The sequence below is a fragment of the Rhinatrema bivittatum genome, chromosome 7, assembly GCF_901001135.1.
Source record: "Rhinatrema bivittatum chromosome 7, aRhiBiv1.1, whole genome shotgun sequence".
Classification (NCBI taxonomy): Eukaryota; Metazoa; Chordata; class Amphibia; order Gymnophiona; family Rhinatrematidae; genus Rhinatrema; species Rhinatrema bivittatum.
Window position 1 is genome coordinate 185,825,490 of NC_042621.1, and position 24,217 is coordinate 185,849,706.

The window sequence follows — 24,217 nt, forward strand, 5'->3', positions numbered from 1 at the left end:
TGCAAGCTAACATACATTTTTAGATGCTACTGCAATACAAATGTAACCCCCTCTTTGGGGGTTGCCCAGAATGCAGGGGCACACTAAGTCCTGGGGCCACACTGTACTCTCACAGTTCTCCACAGGCCCCTGGTGCCAGATTCTTTCTGGCAGGGAAGAGGATTCAACCTCCAGGGCCCTAGGCCCAGTCTCTTTCAGACTCTCAGACTCTCTCCTTGTAATACTCATGGTTAGTTTGCTTCCCAGGAGATGCCCTCCAGTACCCCAAAGCACACACATGACTCAAATCTTTACTGTAACCAAGTCTCAAAGTAGAAATCAATCACCAGCCATCATCCACTTGATCTTCCAAAACAAAATTAATAGTCTGTTCGTCAAAGGCCTGCTCCTCTGCACAAGTGCCTTTCTGGATGGAAGGCTCCTGGGAGAGACTTCCTCCCAAGGTGGGAAGATGGGCTCCAAGCTGAGTACTGAGTTATCCTTACTCCTCTTTGATATTACCAGGGTCTTTCTGGTAGAGAGTCCCCAAAACACACAGTCCTTTTCCTCTCCTCCAGGCAGGAATGGTGACACAAAACAGGAACAAAACTTCTCCAACAAACAGTACAATTACTTCTGAGAGCCAAGATACTGTTGTCTGCCTGGTGTGGTTAGTAGGAAGACACAGTTTTTTTTATCTGTCCACCCAGGGCCGGATTAAGTCAGTGTGCATCCATAGACAATGGGGGCAGGGGGATTTATCCTCCCCTGTCTCCTTGTGGTAGGAGAGAGGGACGATTGTTCATGCACAAATTCTCTTCTCAGGTGGCCCTCCACTCCCTCCCTCTTGCCCTCACCTTTAAGTTATGGCACTGGCCCAGATGGCAGCAGCGGCTCAGACCAGGAAGATATATCAGCCCGGGGCTTTCCGTAGCTCTTTTCTGATGACAAACTCTAAAGAGCTCTGCTCCCTCCTCTCACATGGGCTTCCTGCTGCTAGGAAGGATGCTGCAGGATCCATCAGCACAAAAGGGCTATGGAAGGTCCCGCGCTGATTTATCTTCCTGCTATTACTTCTATTGGATCCGATGCTGCGAGAAAACAAATGGCACTGCAGCAGACGTAGGTTTTGGGGATAGGCAGCAGTGGCAACGCTCTGGTGCCTATAAAATGTTAGCATCGGAGGCAATTGGCTATGCCGAAATCTGGGCCTGTATCCACCTCCAGAAAGTCCTGCAAAACTGACAAAACAAAACTTCTTAACAAAATCTTCTTCTCCTCTCTCCCAAGACAATCCCTTCCAGATCATGGAATACTAGACAGGAAAATATGCTTCTTCCTCTCTCTTATATCAAAAGGGCTGTGAGGCCCAATAATTGTTAGAGACCAAAAAGACCCAAAAATCTCCTCTTCCAAAATCCACTCAGAATGACCACCCCTGCCTGCACTTATGCAGACTGAATAACCAATGCCGGCAGCCTGGAAGAAGGTGCTAGGAACTGTTTGGACTACCCCTCCCTTACCTTCTACACTGACTCTAACTATGGACACACAAAAAGGAATTTGAAACTCAAGATATAATCTCTAGGAAGCTTCAGAAAGAGCTCACTTTGGCCTGGATTTTCTAAGGTCACAGACCTTAGAGAATCCAGCGGTAATGGGGAGGGGAGGGTGGGCCTGCGAAAGCTGGCAGCAATTGCACCTCCGCGGTGCGATCGCTGCCGGCTTTCGCGCCCAATAGCGCCATCGTAAAAGGTGGTGCCGTTGGGCGCGCTACTGGCAGCGAAAAGGGTTCTTACCTTTTCGCCACCAGCAAAGTTTCCGCCACGTCCACCCCGACGACGCCCCGACTCATCCCCGACTCCGCCCCGATCTAGCTATCGCACGCGAAAAGGGACTTTTCACGTGCGAATAGTCCCTTTTCGTGTGCAATACACTACGAAAATGACCCCCTTTGTTTGACATTCATAATATTCTCTCGCTTGTGTAAAATAAAATGCAAATTTTAATATATTTACATGTTATTTATATAGCAGCCTCAGCGTAGTCAGCACTCAAGGTTGCAAAATATTGCGACAAGGTAATGCCCATAACCAAAGTTATCCCAGGGTACATTTGGAGGGGCATGAACGGTAGAAAACAAATGCTTCTCTTCAAAGAATTGGTGAGACTTCATCTGGGTGGCCACACATCTTAAAGGATACAAAGTAATGGCAGCCTGGAAAAGGGCTGCCAAAAAGGATGCAGAGTCTAAAATAAAAGTTCTATGAAATGAGATTTAGGGACCTAAATACGTATATCCTACAGGTGAGGAGAGAGAGGTGGTACAAAAGATACATTCAAATATATAAATTATGCATATCAAGCAAATACATTTCAGTGGAAAGTTCTAGCACAAGGGAGTCATATTATAAAGTTCAAAGGAGATAGCCTCAGACGTACCATTAGAAAATATTTCTTCACAAAAAGGGCAGTGGATGCATGGAATGGAGGAGGTAGAGGCTAGGAATGAGTTTTTATTTCATTTAATTTTTTGAAATGAAACAAAAGAAGAATGAATGAATGGTGCTTGTTTTGTTTTAAGTTCTGACCCTGCCATAAAAAAACCAAACAAAAACCCCTCCAGAGGCCTCTCTTCAACTCCCCACCCGCCACTTCCTCCCCCATCTGTGGTATCTTCAACGGCAAGCGCGATCCTCAGTCACTCTTGTCCGAAAAGGTGCAGTGAGAGGAAATAGTTCCATCCTTGGGCCAGCTGGCACAATTTTACCTTTCCACCACACAGTAAGATGGCACTGGCTGAGACCATTTTGATGTACAGCAGAAATTAAAAAAAAAAAAAAAAAAATGGTGCAGGCCTCCCATTTCCAACTGCTGCACCTGTGGGGCGGGAGTGACTGACGATGGCTCCTGCCTCATGAAGATACCATGAATGGGGTAAGACGGGGGGGGGGGGGGGTGTGGAGAGATGGGGGGAGGGAGGATCTGGAATGGATTTTTTTTGTTGTTGTTGTTGCTGTTTTGCTGTGGGAGTGCGGGTGGGATTTGGACCCCCAATTGTTTAATTTTTTCATTTTCTTTTCGTTTTTTAATTAAAAATCCTTAGTTTAATTAAAAATCCTTAGTTGTAAAGAAGTAAAGCCAAAGCCAGAGATCAACTGTGGACTAAGGTATATTACAACAGGAAGAAAACTGAGCAGACTAGATGGGCCCTGCTCTTCTTATCTACCATTAGTTTTCCTTTCTTCTGCCTCACTGTATAAGATAATTCATATCTGCGCTGAATAACTTAAATAGAAAATGTCTCCCGCAGGTTCACAGGCTGAGTGGTGGATGGGGAAATGGAACAAGGTTCCAGACTCAGGAATCTACGCACTCATCTTTATACTGCATGTTACAATCTATTTAACTATCACCTTTGAACGTGGGCAAATGGAGTGTCACCTTCTAGAAAGTCTAAGAAATCCCTGACCTAATCACAGGCAGAAATTCTTCAGGTGGTCTGGAAGTTTGCCAGGTTGACTTTTGAAATGTGACATGATATATAAAAAAGGCCAGACTGACTGTGGCAGATCCCTTGCTTGTCCAGCTTGCAGGTGTCTGTAACCTTTTAAAGGCAAGCTGAATAATGAATGACCTGAAATTCATACCAGAAGCAAGCAAAATGGCCAAAGGATCTCAGATTTTACAAAATGACTTTGATTTGCTAAAGAAACACTTTAGAATACAGGGACAAGGGGATCATCTCACGCTTGAAATGTTTTCGTGCACATACCAGTAAAAAAATAATGTGTATGCTAAAAGACCTTGTAAGGATGTCACCAGTGTCCCTTTCTATAGGGTCAGAGTCTTCACAGATGTTAAATGTATGAAGTCAGACAGAGGAGTGTACAGTGTTCCCTGACACTCTCCAGCGGGAGGTGTCTAGTAAGGTATGGGCTTTCACAAAACTCATGAATCCACTTTGGCTCATGGTCTTTCTTTCACTCTTCTGTCTTAGGAGAGTAGCTGAGGCTCAAGGGAGGAGCACTTGGGACCCCCCAGGATTTGAAAGCAGCTTTTATCCAGGACCAGAGGCTAAAGTTAGTCAAATGGGAGTTGGTCCCGTGCTCCTTGATTTCACTGATGATTACCTTAAGAAAGGATTTACTAGTTGGGGTCAAAAAGGAGATCTTCCAGACTTGTGGATCAACTAAAGAGTTGTTGCCTGAAAGTGTTCAGGAGACTTTGTTTCTAGTTTTCTTTTTTTTTTTCTGCTAAGGAAGAAGATCTGCTCCACTCAACTCAGGGTTTGCATCAAGGAAATACCCAGGAGTTTGCAAATTTCTGTGACTATAATACTATTTTAAAGTTGTGCTTTGGTACATGGATTTCACCAGATCCAAACGTACTGTCTGCCAAGTTGTTCATCTACATCTGTAAATGGTTTTATTTTCTGGAACCACATAGCTAGGTGGAGACAGTGATTACTTTTACTGAATGGTGATTGTGTCTTGTCCTAACCCTGTGGGCCTCGAAGCTTTTGCTTTTCACCCCTGAAGAACCCCAGGGGCTGCAGCATTCTAACTATGCCCCTTTCTCCATGCCAGGGGTGGTTCAGAAGTTGCAACCATTTAATGGACAATCCATTAAGCTTTAGTAAGTCTGGACAAAAAATTAGCCCTGCAGCATATGAACACTCTTGGGGTGTACACTAATCTATCTATAAAACTGTATCTTCTAAGCACTAATGCTGCTAAACAGCATCGACATACTGAACTGAGTATACACAGTTCTTTACTCCTGCCCTTTCACTTTTTAGTTCAATAGGAAAAGGTTTTCACACTTGCAAGCTCTTAACCAGGAACAATTCTATAATTAGGCAGGGTGAGGCACTCGTCTTGGGTGGCAAAATTTTGAGGCAACAAAAAGTGACCCCCAAAACTCTCCTCTGGCACTGCCTCACCTTGCCACCAGACAGATTTACCGATATGCCCGCAGGGTCCTCCATCCCTGTGGATTGGAAGAAAACCCAACTGCAGTGCATAAAGATGACAGCCCACAGGGTTCCCACACCCCCACGGGCCAGACAGAAGCCTTACAGCGGCACAGGAAAATGACACATTTGTAAGGATAAAAAAAAGAGAAAAGGCCCAGTGGCCGTTGGTGGAGCCCATGTTGCCAGGCACTGAAAAAGAGAAAAGGATCTGCAAGACGCCAGCAGATCCCAACCTGCTGGCAGCAGAAGAATGGAGGAGGCCCAGTGGGCCACCGGTGGCTGAAGAAGGGAGGAGGCCCCACGGGGCATCGGCAGAGCCCAACCTGTGGCCTGATACTTTGATGCAACACCAACATTGCTCTCTGCTTCAACGGCAAGGGCTAACGGGGAACTGGATTCAAACAGCAAGCAAAGAGAGCCCTGATGTTTATGGTCTGGGAAATTGATAAACATGGAGTAACCTATAGGGTGCAGCAGATACTATCCTAAGCTTGCTGGGCAGACTGGATGGACCATTAGGTCCTTTTCTGCCATCATTTCTATGATTCTATAAGAAAACGAGGCTGTCTGCTGCTTGTTGAGCTCATCATGCCCACAACCAAAAGGGAGTGAGTAGAGAGAGAGAGAGTGAGTGTGTGTGTGTATATGTATTTGTGGGACAGCATGTGCATATGTATAAAAGTTTATGTGTGTGTGTGAAAGAGGATGTGTGGAAAGCAGGCATTTTAAAAATCTTTATTAGTTGTAATTATTGAGTGTGATTTGATGGTTTACAATTTTTAAATATTTTATTGATGTTTGGAAATTTTTTATAATTTTTCTGTGAATTTTTAATTATTGGCGGTTATTCTATTCATCAGCTGTTTTGAAATATTTATTCATTTTATTAGTGTGTTTTTACTATTATGATTGAAGTTTTATATTGATTTTGGTTGGAGGAATGGTATTTCTATTTTTCAATTTTTGCACTTCATACAGTCTGGCTTGTTGCAGTTTCCAGTTCAATTTTTGTCTACATATTTCTGTTTATAATGTGTCTCTTTATTTTGCATTTGGTGAGGGTCTATCTGTGTTCTGCATGTGACTGAGGTATTCTGCTAGTGCCTAGTTTCTATGTAGGGATTTATAACAGCCTGTCTTGTTCTGTTTTCCTAAGATGAGGTGTATTGGTGTTTAGGGCTTGGTGTAATATTTGCAATGTTGCCTTTCCATAGTTAAGATTTTTTTTTTTTTATTGAATTTTAACAAATAGCACAAGAATGTCTTATACCAGCAATATACATTTCATAATCATACTTGTGTATGGTAACAAAGGAAAAAGAAAAATACAATTACAATTCACATATACATTCCCAGAAGAATTTAACTCCTATATTAGGAAATGAGGAGACCAAAAATAACAATAAGCAATTATAACAAAGAAAAAAAATATACAAAAAATTATCTTGAACTTCCACCCCCTAACATTTCCAATCTAGCCGAACATCCTGCAAGGAACATTAGGAATGGGAGTCCAAAATTGCTCGCAATTGCGAAGGTTCAAAAAACAATTAGAATTTTGATATCTTAGCAAACATTTACATGGAAATCCCAAACTTCGTCCCATGTGTTATCACTTCCAATCTCATAGAGAGAAATTTTCTTCTATGTTCTTGAGTTAATCTGATAATGTCAGGATAAATCCAAATTTTTGGCCATGCAATAGCTGCTGTCGATTCCAAAGAAAAAATTTCAAGTCTGAATTCCTCTCAGATACAAAGACAAAAGTGATTTAAAAAGTTGCCGTCTTCTGTATACATGTCTCTTGAGACAATTTTAATATATCTGACAAGTTTAAAGCATAGTCCGGTTCATGATCCTTAGGCATTCCCTCCTCTGATATTGGTAAGTAATAAGCCTTGGTTATAACAAGAATCACTTCTACTGGAAATTTAAGAATTTGCACCAAGTAATTCTTGAATAAATCCTTAAGAGGAACCAATTTAACATAGGGGAAATTTAATCAAAATTCTTAAGTGTTTTCCAATTTTTTTGAGTATATCACTTCAGATTGAATCAGTTTATGCTGTACTGTCTCCAACACTGATGTTCATGTTTCCAAATCACTCAATCTTATACTGAATGAATCAACTTGGTCTTCTGTAGCTGAGACACAGCGGTTAGTATCTAAAGATATGGCTGTTAGAGAGGTAGTAGCATTTTCCAATGAAACCAAGGCATTCCAAATCAAATCTAAAGTTATCATGGGAGGCTTCTCAAGAATAGGTTTAAGTAACAGGCGTACCTGGTTAGTCCCATCTCCTTCACGCACAGGATTGCTGTCGCCTTCCTCAGTTCCAGGCATATTCGAGGCAGTGAGGAGGCCCGTGGAATCTGTTCCTAATGGATCCACCAAAGGTAGTACCACAAAGGTATCCTTTCTCGGGGTCTCAGGAATTACCTCTCCTGTTTGTCCTGAAGCTTGGAAAGCTGAACTCTCTGGAGTTAAGTTGGAAATTGCAGCGTGAGGAGGTAAGGGCGCGGTCAGCGCACCATGGCTGAGTGACACGACTTCAGCCATCGGAGCTGGTGAACACTCAATGCTGGACTCCGTAGCAGCTTTCCCCTCCGGTGTAGCTTACAGGGGGGGGGGTCGCAAAGAAAGACTCAATCCCGGGGCTGAAGCTGCTCGGGTACGGGAGAAGAGCTCAAAATCTCCCTCAACCGAGCCTTCCTTTTAGCATGAGGCATTTTTTAGTGCAGGAAAACACCTTTGATAAGAAATCTGGAGGAGAGCTTCTTCAGCATGCAGTTCAGTCAGCAGCCATCTTGGTCTCCCAGCTTTCCTCTGCCATGGTTACGATTTTTACTGTTTGAATGCTGAGCATACTCTTTTAGCATGAGAGGTTTACTATAGTATATTGTAATTGTAATTCAGTTTACTTTGGGCTTTCTGAGGGCAAAGCCCACACCCAACATGCATTAAAACAGGCCTACAGAAGAACATAAGAACCTGCCATGCTGGATCAGAAAGAGGGTCCATCAAGCCCCAGCATCCTGTTTCCAACAGTGGCCAATCCAGGTTACAAGTACCTGGCAAGTTATCAAACAATAAATAATGCCAGTAATAAGAATGGCTAGTCCCTAAGTCAACTTGATTATAGATTTCTCCTACAGGAACTTATCCAAACCTTTTTTAAACCTAGCTACACTAACTGCCCTAACCACATCTTCTGACATAGAAGCCCAGAGCTTAATTGTGCATTGAGTGAAAAAAAAAATGTCTATGATTTGTTTTAAATGTGCTGCTTGCTAACTTCACGGAGTGTCCTCTAGTCCTATTATCTGAAAGAGTTAATAATCGATTCACATTTATCCATTCTAGCCTCTCATGATCTTAAAGACCTCTATCATATCCCCCCTCAGCTGTCTTTTCTCCAAGCTGAACAGCCCTAACCTCTTTAACCTGTCCTCATAGGGGAGCCATTCCATCCCCTTTATCATTTTGGTTGCCCTTCTCTGTACTTTCTCCAGTGCAACTATATCTTTTTGAGATGCATCAAACAGAATTGCACACAGTATTCAAGGTATGGTTTCATCATGGAGTGATACAGAGGCATTATGACAATCTGTTTTATTCACCATTCTCTTCCTAATAATTCCTAACATTCTGCCTAACACCATATGCATTCCAAGTGTGTTTATTGCAGGGTTGTGGTATTTTTAACTCAGAAGATTATATTTTCAGTGTTCTTTTTCACATAAAGTTGGTTGTTATAAATGCAGAATTTTAAATTGAGTGTGGTGAAGGGAGGGGGGCATGGGCATAAGGCTGTAAAGTTTGCCTACAGTGGTTATTCTATTCATCAGCTGTTTTGAAATATTTATTTATTTTATAAGGATGTTTTTATTATTATGATTGATGTTTTATATTCCTTGATTTTGTTTTGAGGGCAGAGGACATATGCAGTGCAACATTTCAACACAATTATGGTATTCAAATTGGAACTTGTAGGATAGATTTTTATTTATACTAGTTACAACATATATACTATTCAATGTACAAAGTTTGAAAAGTTATTGGTGAACTTTGGTTTCAAAACATATTTTCCTGTCTAAATATATGTGAATTTTTTTTTAGAAGTGTTCAAGTGTGTATTGGCATGTCTCCTTTCCCTCACCTCGACTCCTCACCTCCCAGAACATCTCCCACTCTAGCAGTCTAGTCTTTAATCCTCAAAGCATCCTGTTAGCATGCACAACAATAAGTTAGTACTTGCTTCAAGGCTGGCATTCAATTTTAGGTCTTAGTGTGTATATATGCTTAGAGGAGAACATACCATATTATTTAGCATGTATCCACTAAAGTCTCATTTGCATCTGACTTTCCTTCATTTACATGTGCATGCATGCTAATTTTAGCATGTACATGCTATTGTCTTTTCAGACCAGTTTGGCATACATGCTATGCTCTTCATACACAACACACTATTTCTAACTGCTACATGGCTTTAGCATGCATGCTAGGTTTTTGTGCATAGGCCCTAAAATGTTATATGCTATCTGGGTTTGAAATTGGCAGCCTACAACCTCAAACTGTGTATGTATACTGTACAATCTTTTCATGTTTACCTCTTTCACACACAAACACAAACACACACCACACACACACACACACACACAGATATATATATATACATAAATATAAATGATTCTCCACTGCTACTATATATTTTTTTAACTGATGAGCTGGCTTTTCTCTTTAATAAAGCCTTCACATTGCATGTCTGTGATATGAGTCAAAACTAACAATCTAGCTTGTGCAAGCCTGCCGTCTCTGTAACCATTACAGAACTAGTTAATAGCACCAGAAGAGCACTTATTGCTGCTGTGCATTTAAACAAGGCAAAGCTGAGGAGCTCTGAGGAAGGCAGTGTGTCTAATTGTTGGCACATTAACAAATCAGTTTCCTGTAGCTAACAAATAACAGCAGTATCCTGGCAGGGAGAAAGCCTTTTATAAGGGAATTTTAGAATTCTAAGGCACTGGAGGTTCTGAAGCATCTCTGCTCCTTAGACAGGCGTGACAGCACACTTTTCAGAGAGAAACGCAAGTGCATGTTATAGGAATTTCCTAGGATAAACTGGTCTTAGAAGCCAGCAATATGTGTGTTTCTGCGAAAACTCACTTCACCTGTGCCTCAGTCTACTCAAATGTAATTGAGTACTGCAGACAATAAATCTAATGAAGCTGACTTGAAACCTTCTACAATGCACTTGAATTTACTCACCTTTCCAAACCCATAATCAAGGCAAATTATAATTCAAATACAGTAGGTAGGTCCCTGCCCCAGAGAGAGAAATCTAAGTTGGTATCTGGCGCAATGGAGGGCAAAATGACTTGTTCAAGGTCATAAGAAGCATTAATGGGAGACATGGGCTATGAAGCCCTGGCTTCCTTGCTTCTCAGCTCGCTGCTCTTGCTATAGGAAGGGCAATTTTCGAAATCAATTCCTTGTGTAAAACAATGTATTACACATGGAAATGGGATCTTTGAAAATTGGCCAACTTATCTGCATGTAAAGGTACACACCTAAGGCCAGTCCAGGTGCATTCTTACTTGCAAAGAGTAAAGGCGTTCCTGGACTTGGAGTCTGGGCAGTATTAGCACTTACGCATGTACGCAAACACGCATACTCGCGCAATCACTTGTATGCATAATTCTGCTGGAAAAAATGCCCTCACAAATAGCAATTGCAGGTCTATGTGTGTACTTTTTCCAACTCATTTTTCAAAGGAAATCTTTCTCTTCTGCGCACAGTTAGAAAGTTGCACTCTAGGTCACAAGGCCAGCACTCCACGGATAGGGTGACCATCTCATTGTTCCGGGAAAAAGAGGATTCTCACCTCCAAAAAGGAGGACAGAATGCAGGACAAAAAATTTGTATTTTTTGAATATATTTATTTTATTTATTTATTTACTATTTTTCTATGCCGGCTTTCATGACAGGTATCACATCAAACCGGTTTACATTTAACAGGGTGTGCAATATACAGAGAACTCGATATAAAATGAGCAGAAATGAATTTGAAGATGCAAATACATTTACTCAGATGTAACATTACAGATTAGGAAAGCAAGTTCTCTAGTGCTATCCATACTGTGATGATCAGGCCTGTGGAAAATAGTTATGTTTAGCTTTAAACTGTAAGACAAGGAATGTTGCCTTCTTCCCACATTACCCCATTAGAATATTTTTGCTCGATATTATATTGAATGAACTGTCCACATACTGTAGGAAGGATGCAACTAGCAAAGAGGAGCTATGGCAGCCTCATAAACCATGAAGCTAAAGGTCAAGTGGTTTGAAAATGTCAGGAGAGTCCCAGTTCCACTTACTGAACGGCCCTATTACGTACATTCAGTAAGTACATGTAAAAAAACAGGAGATAAGCAAGAACCATACACTGGCATGCAGAGCCTGTTGAGTTGCTTTTCAATTTTTTTTCAATTGCTTTTTATTTCTATAGAAATCTTCAGGCTTCCAAAGCAATTGTTATTTCCTTCCTTCCTGTCTTGCCCCTTCACTGCTCCCCTTCCCCCCACCCCGATCCCAGCCTGGCCACAGACAGTGTTTTTACCTACTACCATGCATTACTTTCAGCATTTTCATTTTCTTTCTGACCAGTGATGTGTTGCCTGCCCATGTCTTACCAAGGAGCTCGAGCCAGCTCCAGCTCCCTCAGCAAGACACTCTTTGATTCCATTAAAATATTTAAACATGGGGATCCTGAGAGCCTGAGCCTCCCCCTCCCCGAAGCCCTCTCCAGTACATCACTGCTCTTCATTTATGAACTGCTGTTATGGGCAGGGTCGGTGGTAGCTGTTTTGCTGGCCTGTGCGAACAATTAGTGTGCTGCAAACCCCTTCCACACACACACTTCATTCAGTCTCTGTCTCGGGCCTGCCAAAAAAAAAGCCAGCTCCTTCCAGCGACCTAAACTTTAAAGCAGTCACCCCTCTAACCTCCGGGTCTTCCCCACCTCCTCCAGAACCCATTTCTGGTGCAAGAATATTAGGTTCCCTAGGCAAATCTTATACCCTTGCACCCCGCCTCCTGCTCCCTCTATATACACAGTTAAAAATTATGCAATTATAATAGATTTTACATGAAAAAGAATATTCAAAGTACAGTCTTCTGAGGTAAAAAATTATCACAAGTATTTGCATGCACTTCTTTGGTGCCAACCAGAAAACCCTACAAAAAAGACACTTGGAACCCATATGGCATTAGGGCTACTGTAATACATATTAGGTGTGGGCTTGACCCTCAAAAAGTCATGAAGAAATTACAATTAAAAAATGATAAACCTACCACATGAAAACAGCACTAACTGCCAGCATTTAAAAAAGTAACAACCCTATCTATGAAAGGGCAACACTGCAAATATTACACCAGGCCCTAAAACACCATTAGATCTCCTATTAAGAAAACAGAAGAAACCAAGCTGCTATAGATTCCTGCATTGTTAGCTGAATACCACTCCTCAGTCACACATGCAGAATACAGGCAGACCCTCACCAAATACAAAATAAAGAGACCATAGTGTAAATGGAAAGATGCAGGCAAAAACTGAATTCGAAAACCGAAACAAGTCAGACTCTATGTAGTGCAACAATTGAAAAACAGAAACCACCACCAATACTTAGACATTAAACAATAAAAATGTTTTATATATATTCTGCTTTTTGGCACTTAGATTAAGCTTTTATGTGGATTACATTCAGGTACTACAGGTATTTTCCTTCCCTATCCCCACTGGGCTTACAATCTAATTTTGTATCTGAGGCAACAGAGAGTAAAGTGATTTGTCCAAGGTCACAAGGAGTGACAGTGGGATTTGAATCCTGGTTTCCATGGGTCATAGCCCGCTGCTCTAACCTCCACACCTTAATTCATGATAGTATAAACATACTAATAAAAAGACTATTTCAAAATAGCTGGTGAATGGAAGATCCAATAATTAAAAACTCATAAACAACTCTCTTACCTTTGCCACGCAGCAGTTTGTGAACCACCACTGGCCCTAAGGCTCCTCCTTTTCTTCGTTGCGTGGCACACTGGAAACTGCCGTGTGGCCCTGTAACTCTCTTATTATTGCTGGTGCGGCCCTGAAACTCTCTCAACTTTTCAGCATGGTGGGTTGCGAACCGTCACGCAACCCTGCGGCTTCTCCTCTTCTTTACCACACGGCCCTGCAACACCTCATCTTCATCACACGGCGGTTCAGGAACCACCGCATGTCCCTGCAACTCCCTCCTCTTCGTTGCGGGGCACTGTGGATCCTCCTTTTCTTCTCCTTGCAGTGGCACCAGCAGTTCACTCAACTCGGTGGCAGCCTTCAGGCCGCTGCCCCCTCCAGGCCACCGTCCTGTGCAAGTGCACGCCTTGCACAGTGGGTTTCGCCGGCCCTGGTTACGGGATATCTGATACATTCACTTTCTAAACAAATTAAGAATAAAGAACTAGTACGTAATGGGGTAGATTTTTAAAAACTGCGCCTGCGCGTACTTTTGTTCACGCGACCGGCGCAAACAAAAGTACGCCGGATTTTAATAGATATGCGCTTAGCCGCGTGTATCTTTTAAAATCCTGGGTCGGCACGCGCAAGGCTGCCCAAAATCGGCAGCCTGCGCGCGCCAAGCCACGCAGCCTGCCTCCGTTCCCTCCGAGACCGCTCCAAAATTAGAGCGGCCTCGGAGGGAACTTTCCTTCCACCCCCCCAAGCCCTAACACCCCCTACCTTTGTTTGACAAGTTATGCCTGCCCAAGCAGGCGTAGCTTGCGCACGCCGGGCCGGCCGCGAGCGCGCGATTCCCTGGCTCGGGAGCAGTTTCGGAGGCCTTGGCCATGCCCCCAAAATGCCCCGGGCCAGAAACACGCCCGCGGCCCCGCCCCCGAATGACGCGCCGCCACGACACGCCCTCGACACGCACCCCCAGGAAAGCCCCGGGACTTATGCGTGTCCCAGGGCTTGCGCACACCGACGAGCCTATTCAACATAGGCTTGGCGCACGCAGGGGGCACTTGGGGCAGGTTTTCGGGGGGTACGCGCGTATCTTACAAGTGTATCCATTTGAAAATCTGCCCCAAAGTTTCTTTTTTTTGTTTAGGAAAGATGTCAGTATATCTCAATTACTACTAGAAATATATGTTTGTTGCACATGCTGGTGCTAAGAATGTCACTGTCCATATTCATAGATAAGCTAATATTTCTGTAAACACAGTCAGCTGTTTACTTGGCTATTGCCTATAAGTATGGTACATTGTTTTTGTTTCATTTCAATTAGTGCATGATAAAGAAAAACAAAATGAAAAAAAATTGGGAAAATTTAAAAACAAAATGAATTTTTTTTGGCTGCAAGCCCCTGTTGTTCAACTATTATATTGTTACCTTTCTTTTCCACAGCCAGGGCTGGATCTCTGGGTGGTACTGATTCTACCGGAGAAGAAACTTGAACAAATTCCAGCTTCCATAGCTGAAAACAGAAGAGAATGCTTTGTATGACATAGCAAGTGCAAAGTCTGGAAATTTTCTGTATGTACTTTTTTTTATATATATCTTATCATGTTAAGGTAATTTTAGATTACTTCATATTTTAAGCCTCTTTTTTCATTTGACATCATAGATAAACGGATGAGCACTTTAATTTAATTTCTGCATTTCTGCATTTCGTGGCTGGTCAGCCCCCTTCACAGTGGATCACAATAAAATCATTGGGGAAAAACTTTACATTCTAAGTCATAATAAAACAAAACACAGTAAAAATTAAAGGGTTAAGGCTTAAAAAAAAAAAAAAAAAGAAAAAAGAATTTGGTATTGACTGCCTCTGTTTTCCCATCTTCAAAACTGTGATGAGATATGACCAATAAACTTGGAGCCATGCAGTCCCAATAAGCTGACTTTAGTGTGTCTTCCTATGGGTGTTGTCACTTTTTCAAAGGAGAGCAGTTTATTTCTGTGATGCAGTCTATGACTTTCTGATACATATTACTATAGTGATACCAGAAAGACACATGGCAATGTAACAGGAGCACAAGTCATAGCATCTGCCAAAGAAGCTGTTTAAGGATGCCACCCATTGTAAACACAATTTCACAGTCTTTATTATGTTGGTACAGTATTTGCTGTAACTATACAATTCCTTCTAGCTTTTAACTCAACGGATTATTGGCCAGTTAATTAGAGTGACATCTCACTAGAATGTCAAATTAATTGGAATCCTAGCATATTCTATACCACAAATTAATGTGCTCAGGATCAGGCTTTTGATGATTGATAAGATGTCATCCTCATCATCATCACTGTATAATATCCGATTAAGTATTGTATCATTTAGCATGTTGCTATCTCATCATCTGAGACCAGTTTAGCAAATAAAACAAACTTCTCAATATATAACACAGACACCTACCCTTACAAATCCATCTGCACACCCTGTGACTATGACATTGCGTCCATCCCAGTAATTTAGTTCAGTAAGACAGCAACACAAAATGTTCCTTTCTGGGACAGAGGCTGTGTTAGTACTTGCAAGCAGTTGCCCATTGACAGTCCATAGGTACAGATAGGTTCCAGCACAAGAGACAATATTTCCCTAGAATAGAACAAGAGAAAATATCACCCTTAGAATAATACAAAAAGTCACAATGTTCCCTGAAAGCACAGCAGAGTGCTGGTAAAACATGATGATACCGTAACTTAGTGTCCTATAAGCCAACAGTGAGGGACAATTTCTCCTAAAACAGATAAAGAAACGACCAGGAGAATCACTGACATTTAGTAAAATAAATAAATAATTTCTTCATGAAAAGATGGTGGATACATGAAAGAGCTGCCCAATGGAGGTGATGGCAGTGGCAAATGTAATATCAGCATTCACGAAAGCCTGTAAAAAGCACAGAGAATCCTTAGCAGTGAGGATATAAAAGTAAAGCCAGAGATCAAGAAGAGTCTACAGTATGATAATTGGAAGGAAATATAGGTAGATGAGATGAGCCTGGCTGTTCTTACCTGCCACCAAGGCCGCTCCGATTTCGGAGCGGCCTTGGAGGGAACGGGGAACGGGGAAAGCCATTGGGCCTCCCTTAGGGCTCGGCGCGCGCAAGGTGCACAAGTGTACACCCCCTTGCGCGCGCCGACCCTGGATTTTATAACATGTGTGCGGCAGTGCGCGCATGTTATAAAATCAGGTGTACATTTGTGCGCGCCAGGTGGTGCGCAAAAATGTACCCCGCGCGCCGTAACTTTTAAAATCGGCCCCATAATTTTGGCTCTGCAAAGTGTAACATTCTGTATTGGAATGCGTGCACATGACAGAATGTTTTTCCTGTTTAGTGTTAATTGAATGCATGCTGCTTTTGCACACTGAATTCACATGCTGCATTTTAGACAAACTGATAAAGATGTTCCTATTTTGTATCTATGGGATATGGTTAGTACATCTGCCCCACTCAACATTATCTACAGATGTGTGCAATTATTTGTAGCAAAAGCAAACACAGCAAATCAGGGCTCCCTATCTTTTCAGAAAACAAAGAAACATGGGGTAGATTTTCCACTTTGCACGTGCGCACACATGAATGCGCAGATTTTCTACCATGGGCGTGGAAACTCCGTGGGCCATGCGCACATGCGCGCTGGATTTTATAAACCACGCGCGTATGTGTGGGCAGCGCGCGCAAAGCGGGGGACATTTGAAATTTCCACGCGGCGACACATTCCAGCCTTCCCCAGTTCCCTCCCAGTCTGTTCCAATTAAGAAGCGGACTGGGAGAGAACTTCCCTACCACCTTACCTAACCTCCCTTCCCCTTCACCTCTCCTCCCCACCCCATAAACCCTATGGGGCGGATTTTAAAACCCCTGCGCGCGCCGGCGCGCCTATTTTGCATAGGCCGCCGGCGCGCGCAGAGCCCCGGGACGTGCATAAGTCCCGGGGCTTCCTGTCGGGGGCGTGGCGGGATGACGCGGCGTTTAGGGGGCGGGGCGCGGCGTTTCGGGGGCGGCGATGTGGGCGTGGTTTCAGCCTGGGGGCGTTCGGGGGCGTGGCCGCGGCCTCCGGAACAGCCCCCACGGAGCGGGGCAGCCGGCCGACGCGCGCAAAGTTACGCCTGCTTTCAGCAGGCGTAACTTTGCCGACAAAGGTAAGGGGGGGGTTTAGATAGGGCCGGGGGCGTGGGTTACGTAGGGGAAGGGAGGGTGAAGGAAAGTTCCCTACGAGGCCGCTCCGAAATCGGAGCGGCCTCGGAGGGAACAGGCAGCGCGCGCTGGGCTCGGCGCGCGCAGGTTGCACAAATGTGCACCCCCTTGCGCGCCGACCCTGGATTTTATAAGATACGCGCGGCTACGTGCGTATCTTATAAAATCCAGCATACTTTTGTTCGCGCCTGCTGTGCGAACAAAAGTACGCGCTCGTGCAAGTATTTAAAATCTGCCCCTATCTTTTTCTTTTTGTTTTCCATTGTTGCACAACTCACTTTGGCTCCTGAGCTGAAGTGAGTTGCGTGCGTCGACAGCCAGGTCTTCGGGACAGCGAATAATGGCGCTGTCCCGGACTGCCCCCCACTCCTCCCCTCCCAGAACACGTCCCCCAGCCCGCACCTTCGAAGAGGCCCGGCACTTATTCACGTACCAGCGCACCGGGTGAATACGCCGGGATTTATGTGCATGGGTGGTTTAAAATCTACCCAATACTGTAGATCTACTTGGTCCACTCTGTCTATCTATACCTGCCTACTATTCTTCGACAGATCTTATTTGATTTCTGGTTTTTACCCTCCATTGCCTAACACTAATCTCCTCTTCTGTGGTCTGACCCAGCTGTGCTTGTCCTACGACTCCTGTTGGAAGTCTGGTTTTGTTATTTACCAATAAAATATACATTTTTTTTTGTCAATTGTTTTCACTAAAAGAATTCACTGGGGAATGTTTTGATGAAAAAAGTGAAATAATAGCAAAATGCGATCTTTTCATTGCATTTGCTGTTTTGCTCATCTTGGTTACCCTCTAAAAGCTTGAACCATTTGAATTTCACCATTTTCTACATCTGTATGGAAATTCTCACATTCAAGTCCATGATATGAATTTGCAAAATTTGCAGAATATTCACAATATAGAAAATGTATTTTTCATAATTCTTAATAATGAAATGTAACACTTCCTTAGCAATTAATCCACACTAATTATATTGTATTCAGATATAAAAATTAGCTTGCAAAGGTATTGCCCTGACAGGAAATTGAGCAGTTTTTCACATTAACCCTTTGTACCTAAGTACTTTTGAAAATTCCCTATAATCCTATACAAATTAATGAGGGTCAAATTAGTTGTCAGACATTGGTGGGAAAATATTTATTTATGTTTTTATATATTTATCCATTGTTGTTTATCTAGACTCTGCTGTACGACTGCTCTGTCAGTCTCTGATGGTATAGAAAAGCAGTCATGAAACTAGGATTGTTTGTTTTGTTTTTCTTTTTTAACAAATGAATCATCAGCAAAAGTGACACTAGGGATATTTACTCTGATTCAGACTCAGAATAAGAATGGACATAATAATTTGCATCTGCTTGTTGCGGTCTCGGTCGCCACGGTGGCGCCCGAGGCCTTACCTCCTCTCGGGTCCCGGAGTCTTACCGCGTTCCGCGGACTCGGGACCTCGGCCGCAGCTTCCTCCTGCCGCTCCGACCCCCGCGCGGGCCTGCAGGCCTTCAGGCGCCATGCGCCAGCTCCCTCTCTGCCGCCGGCGTCCTCTCGCGACTAGCCCCGCCCCCAGGCGCGCGTGCGCGGCTGAGCTCCATTTTTAAAGGGGCCAGCGCGGGAAACCTCGGCTCCTCCCTTTCCTGACGTCAGACGCTGCAGGGCTATTTAAGCCCTGCAGTTCCTAGCCTTCCTTGCCTTGCAACGAGGTTCCTTCTTCGGAAGAGCTAGTTGCCGTCGTTCCTGACTCCTGCTTGACTTCAGCCTGCCTTGACTCCGGTCCGTGACTTCAACTCCTGCTTGTCTTCAGCCTGCCTTGACTCCGGTCCGTGACTTCAACTCCTGCTTGTCTTCAGCCTGCCTTGACCCCGGTTCGTGACCCCGACTCCTGCTTGCTCGCCGCCTGCCAAGACTCCGGTCCGGATTCCACTCCTGGGTTTTTTCGTCATCGCCTAAGTCCCAGCGGTCCGGGTCCCTACGGGCTCCTCCTGGGGGGACCTCGGACTTCCAGGGCGAAGACTCCTAAGTCCTAGCGACCCGGGCTCCCACAGCTCCTCTGGAGGAGTCACGGGTTTCCAGGTGAAGCTCCAATTGCCCAGTGGGAGTTCTGCCTACCGACTGTTCCCTCGGGTCGGTCGGCCTAAGGATCCACATCCGGATTTCCTCCATCACAACAGTTTGCAAGGCCATGGATCCGGCAGATCTCGCCGGGCTACAGGCCATTCCGGGTTTGGCCCAGCGGTTAGTTCAGCAGCAGCAGGTCCTGGACTTCCTGGCTGCTACAGTAGAGCGGCTGGCCGCTCGCATGGATGCCGAGCCGCTCGCGCCTGTTCCGATACCAGCACCTGCCCCAGCACCATTGGTAACCCTCCAGTCCCCTAAGCAGCTCCCAGCACCCTCTCGCTATGCCGGGGATGCCAAGGCGTGTCGAGGGTTCTTAAACCAATGTTATGTGCGCTTTGCACTACTGCCTAACCAGTTTCCTACAGATGGCACCAAAGTGGCGTACATTTTTTCCCTTCTGGACGGTCGGGCCCTGAACTGGGCTTCCCCCATGTGGGAGAACAATGATCCAGCACTGGGGGATTTGAACCGTTTTGTGGAAGAGTTCAAAGCGGCCTTTGATGAGCCAGCACGACAGGCTTCCGCTACCTCAGAGTTACTCCAGCTCCGGCAAGGAACGCGGACTTTGGCGGACTACGAGTTGGAATTCCGCACGCTCGCCCACGAGGTGGGCTGGCAGGATGAGGCTCTTCGGGGCGTGTTCCTGGAAGGCTTAGCCGGTCGTATTAAAGACGAGCTAGCGGCTCGGGACCTGCCGGAGACCCTGAGTTCCCTGATTGACTTAGCGGGCCGAATTGATCGGCGTTTGCAGCAGAGGGCGAAAGAAGGGCGCCCTTTCCGACGCTCGACGTCCGTGACTCCCAGGATCTCGAATTCGAATTCGGGGTCACGGGGAACTGCACCTTCACCAGCAACTTCCTCTGACGAGCCCATGCAAGTGGGCCGCTCGTCATTATCACCCGAAGAAAGGCAGCGACGCCGCGACTTGAGGCTGTGCCTGTACTGTGGCGGCAAGGGCCACTATCTAGCACAGTGTAAGGAACGGGCGGAAAACTCCCGCGCCTAGGTGTAAGGGAGGAGTGTTCCCTAGGCTGCCTTAGCCCTGCTCCTCAATGTACCATACCGGTAACCTTGGAATATCCCGGTGGTTCCTTCCTCACGCAAGCCCTAGTCGACTCCGGGGCAGGAGGCAACTTCATTACTAAGGATCTGGTGCAACAGCTGAATCTTCCTACACGATCTAGGACCCCTGCCTTACGGGTGACCTCTATCCAGGGTACTCCCTTGTCGGGGTGCATCTCCACTGAGACCTTACCGTTGATTTTGCAGACGGGCTTATTACACACAGAGGAGATTTCGTTGCTAGTATTGGAAAGAGCTGTACATCCGGTGGTTCTTGGGTTACCCTGGCTCCAGAAACACTCTCCTGTGATTCGCTGGAAGGACTTTCAGATTACCCAGTGGAGCTCTGAGTGTTTCCAATCCTGCCTCCAAGCGAAAAGGTTCCAACGGATTCTGCTGGCTCTCACCTCTCCGGTATTACCGGCTCCGTATGCTGACTTCCAGGATGTTTTTTCCAAGGAAAAAGCAGAATTGTTACCGCAACACCGACCTTTTGACTGTGCGATAGAGTTGCTCCCGGGTACTACTCCCCCTCGGGGACGGGTATACCCATTGTCTCAGCCTGAGACCCGGGCTATGTCAGAATACATCACCGAGAATCTGGCTAAGGGCTTCATCCGCCCTTCAAAATCTCCCGCCGGAGCAGGTTTCTTTTTTGTTGCTAAAAAAGACGGAGCCTTGCGGCCCTGCATTGATTACCGTGGGCTCAATGCTATCACCAAGAAGAACCGGTACCCGCTTCCCCTCATTCCGGAATTGTTGGATAGACTTCAAGGAGCCCAAGTGTTCACTAAATTGGACCTCCGCGGCGCTTACAATCTGGTCCGAATCCGTCCCGGGGATGAATGGAAGACGGCGTTCAACACCCGGGATGGCCATTATGAATACCTAGTGATGCCGTTTGGACTGTGCAATGCACCCGCCGTATTCCAGCACTTGATGAACGAGATTCTGCGAGAATTATTGCACTCCTGCGTGATCGTCTATTTGGACGATGTTCTCATACATTCCCCGGATCTTACCTCCCATCGGCAACATGTGAGACAAGTACTTCAGATCTTACGAGACCATCATTTGTATGCAAAGTTTGAAAAATGTCTCTTTGAGCAAGAGTCGTTACCCTTCCTAGGGTATATTGTGTCCTCTACTGGTTTCCGGATGGACCCCAGTAAGGTGTCCGCCATCAGGAAGTGGCCCCGTCCTGAGGGGCTAAAAGCGTTGCAACGATTTTTGGGGTTTGCTAACTTCTATAGACACTTTATTCCCCAGTACTCTCGCTTGGTGGCACCTTTAACCGCGCTAACTCGGAAAGGGGCTAACACCTCCTTTGGCCTGAGGAAGCTTGTGAGGCTTTCGAACACTTAAAGGAGGCGTTTCTCCGGGATACTTGTTTACGTCACCCGGATCCCACTCGGCCATTCTTTGTCGAGGTCGATGCCTCTAACATTGCTGTGGGGGCGGTCCTCTCGCAAGTCTCTACCTCCGGACATCTCCTACCCTGCTCCTATTTTTCCAAGAAATTCTCGTCAGCCGAGTGCAATTACGGCATTGGGGATAAGGAGTTGCTGGCCGTCAAACTTGCGCTGGAGGAATGGAGACAGTGGTTGGAGGGCTCCCTTCATCCGGTCACGATTTATACAGATCATAAAAACCTGGAGTTCCTTAACCAGGCTCAGCGACTTAACCCCCGACAAGCACGTTGGTCCCTTTTCTTTAACCGCTTTGATTTCATACTGAAGTACCGGCCCGCCTTGAAGAATGTACGCGCTGATGCGCTCTCCCGTTATGAAATTCAGGAGGGAAAGGAGGATCTCCCACAACACATCATTGATCCTGCTAAAATCCAGGTAGCCAGTACCACAATTTCCTCCCTAGGACGAGTGGTGGTTTCCCGCAAAAACCGCAGGAGGGTGCTAGCTTGGGCCCACGACTCCCTTTCGGGGGGTCACGCCGGCAGGGAGAGGACGCTCGATCTGCTTAGCCGCTATTACTGGTGGCCTCGAATTCGACAAGATGTGCGAGTATATGTAGATTCGTGCCCAGTATGTGCCCGGCAAAAACCCCCTAGCGGCCGGCCCTGGGGGCTCCTGCAGCCGCTGCCTATTCCCGTGGAACCGTGGTCCCACATAGCCACGGACTTTGTGGTGGATCTGCCACCTTCGGAAGGTAATACGGTGATTTGGGTAACCGTAGACCGTTTTTCTAAGATGATTCACTTGGTACCCTTGCCTAAGCTGCCCTCCGCGCCTGAACTCGCGCTCTTGTTTACCCTACACATCTTCCGGGCTCATGGACTACCACAGAGTATCGTATCGGACCGAGGGCCACAGTTTACGGCCCGTTTTTGGCGTGCCCTTTGTAAGAAATTTGGGGTGCAATTAAATTTGTCCACGGCATTTCACCCCCAGACTAATGGCCAGACGGAGTGCACGAACCACACTCTCAAAACCTTCCTCCGTAGTTTCATCTCCGAAAGGGGAACTAACTGGGTTTCTCTCCTGCCTTGGGCAGAGTTCGCCTACAACAATCATAACCATGCTGCCACGGGACAAACCCCTTTCCAAATTGTGTTTGGACGTCACCCAAGGCCTCCCTTACCGCTGCCCATTTCTATTCCATCACCAGCTGCCTTAACCGCAGCACGTCAAGTGCATCTTCTCTGGAAGGGGATTCAACTCAAACTGACCACTGCAGCAAGAAAGTCCCAGCAGTTTACCAACCGTCATCGCCGTCCAGCGCCAGTTTTCCTGCCAGGTACCAAGGTGTGGTTAAGCACTCGGAACCTCCAACTACCTAACCGCTCTCGTAAGTTGGCCCCTCGATACTGCGGGCCTTTTCAAGTCGCGGAGCGTATTGGAACAGTATCCTACAGACTTCGCCTTCCGTCTTCCCTTCGCATCCATAACGTGTTCCACGTCTCCTTGTTGAAACCGGTGGTACATTCCCGGTACCACCATCCTTCCACTGATGCACTATCGTCACCTACAACTAAGGAGAACACGTATCAGGTACGAGAGGTCTTAGACGTTCGCTTCCATGCCCGCCGCTGGGAATACCTGCTGGCATGGGAGGGGTGCGGTCCCGATGAAGACTCATGGGAACCAGCTCGGAACATCTTGGACAAATCTTTGCTAACTCAATTTCATCTGGACAATCCCGGGAAACCCGGCCCTCGGCGGAGGGGGCGTAAGAAGGGGGGTACTGTTGCGGTCTCGGTCGCCACGGTGGCGCCCGAGGCCTTACCTCCTCTCGGGTCCCGGAGTCTTACCGCGTTCCGCGGACTCGGGACCTCGGCCGCAGCTTCTTCCTGCCGCTCCGACCCCCGCGCGGGCCTGCAGGCCTTCAGGCGCCATGCGCCAGCTCCCTCTCTGCCGCCGGCATCCTCTCGCGACTAGCCCCGCCCCCAGGCGCGCGCGCGCGGCTGAGCTCCGTTTTTAAAGGGGCCAGCGCGGGAAACCTCGGCTCCTCCCTTTCCTGACGTCAGACGCTGCAGGGCTATTTAAGCCCTGCAGTTCCTAGCCTTCCTTGCCTTGCAACGAGGTTCCTTCTTCGGAAGAGCTAGTTGCCGTCGTTCCTGACTCCTGCTTGACTTCAGCCTGCCTTGACTCCGGTCCGTATCTTCGACTCCTGCTTGACTTCAGCCTGCCTTGACTCCAGTCCGTGACTTCAACTCCTGCTTGTCTTCAGCCTGCCTTGACTCCGGTCCGTGACTTCAACTCCTGCTTGTCTTCAGCCTGCCTTGACCCCGGTTCGTGACCCCGACTCCTGCTTGCTCGCTGCCTGCCAAGACTCCGGTCCGGATTCCACTCCTGGGTTTCTTCGTCATCGCCTAA

General features: G+C 46.0%; 1 protein-coding gene across 2 annotated transcripts in view; it reads right to left on the reverse strand.

Moving 5' to 3' along the window:
* The window catches only part of WDFY4 (WDFY family member 4), a 746,928-nt gene that overhangs the window by 9,771 nt on the left and 712,940 nt on the right, over positions 1-24,217 (reverse strand). For both annotated transcript variants that reach the window (XM_029609624.1, XM_029609625.1), the window contains 2 exons: positions 15,413-15,595; positions 14,392-14,476 (listed from right to left, as the gene is read on the reverse strand). In XM_029609624.1, the coding sequence (XP_029465484.1) occupies positions 14,392-14,476; positions 15,413-15,595 (268 nt within the window). The remainder of the gene's footprint in view (positions 1-14,391; positions 14,477-15,412; positions 15,596-24,217) is intronic.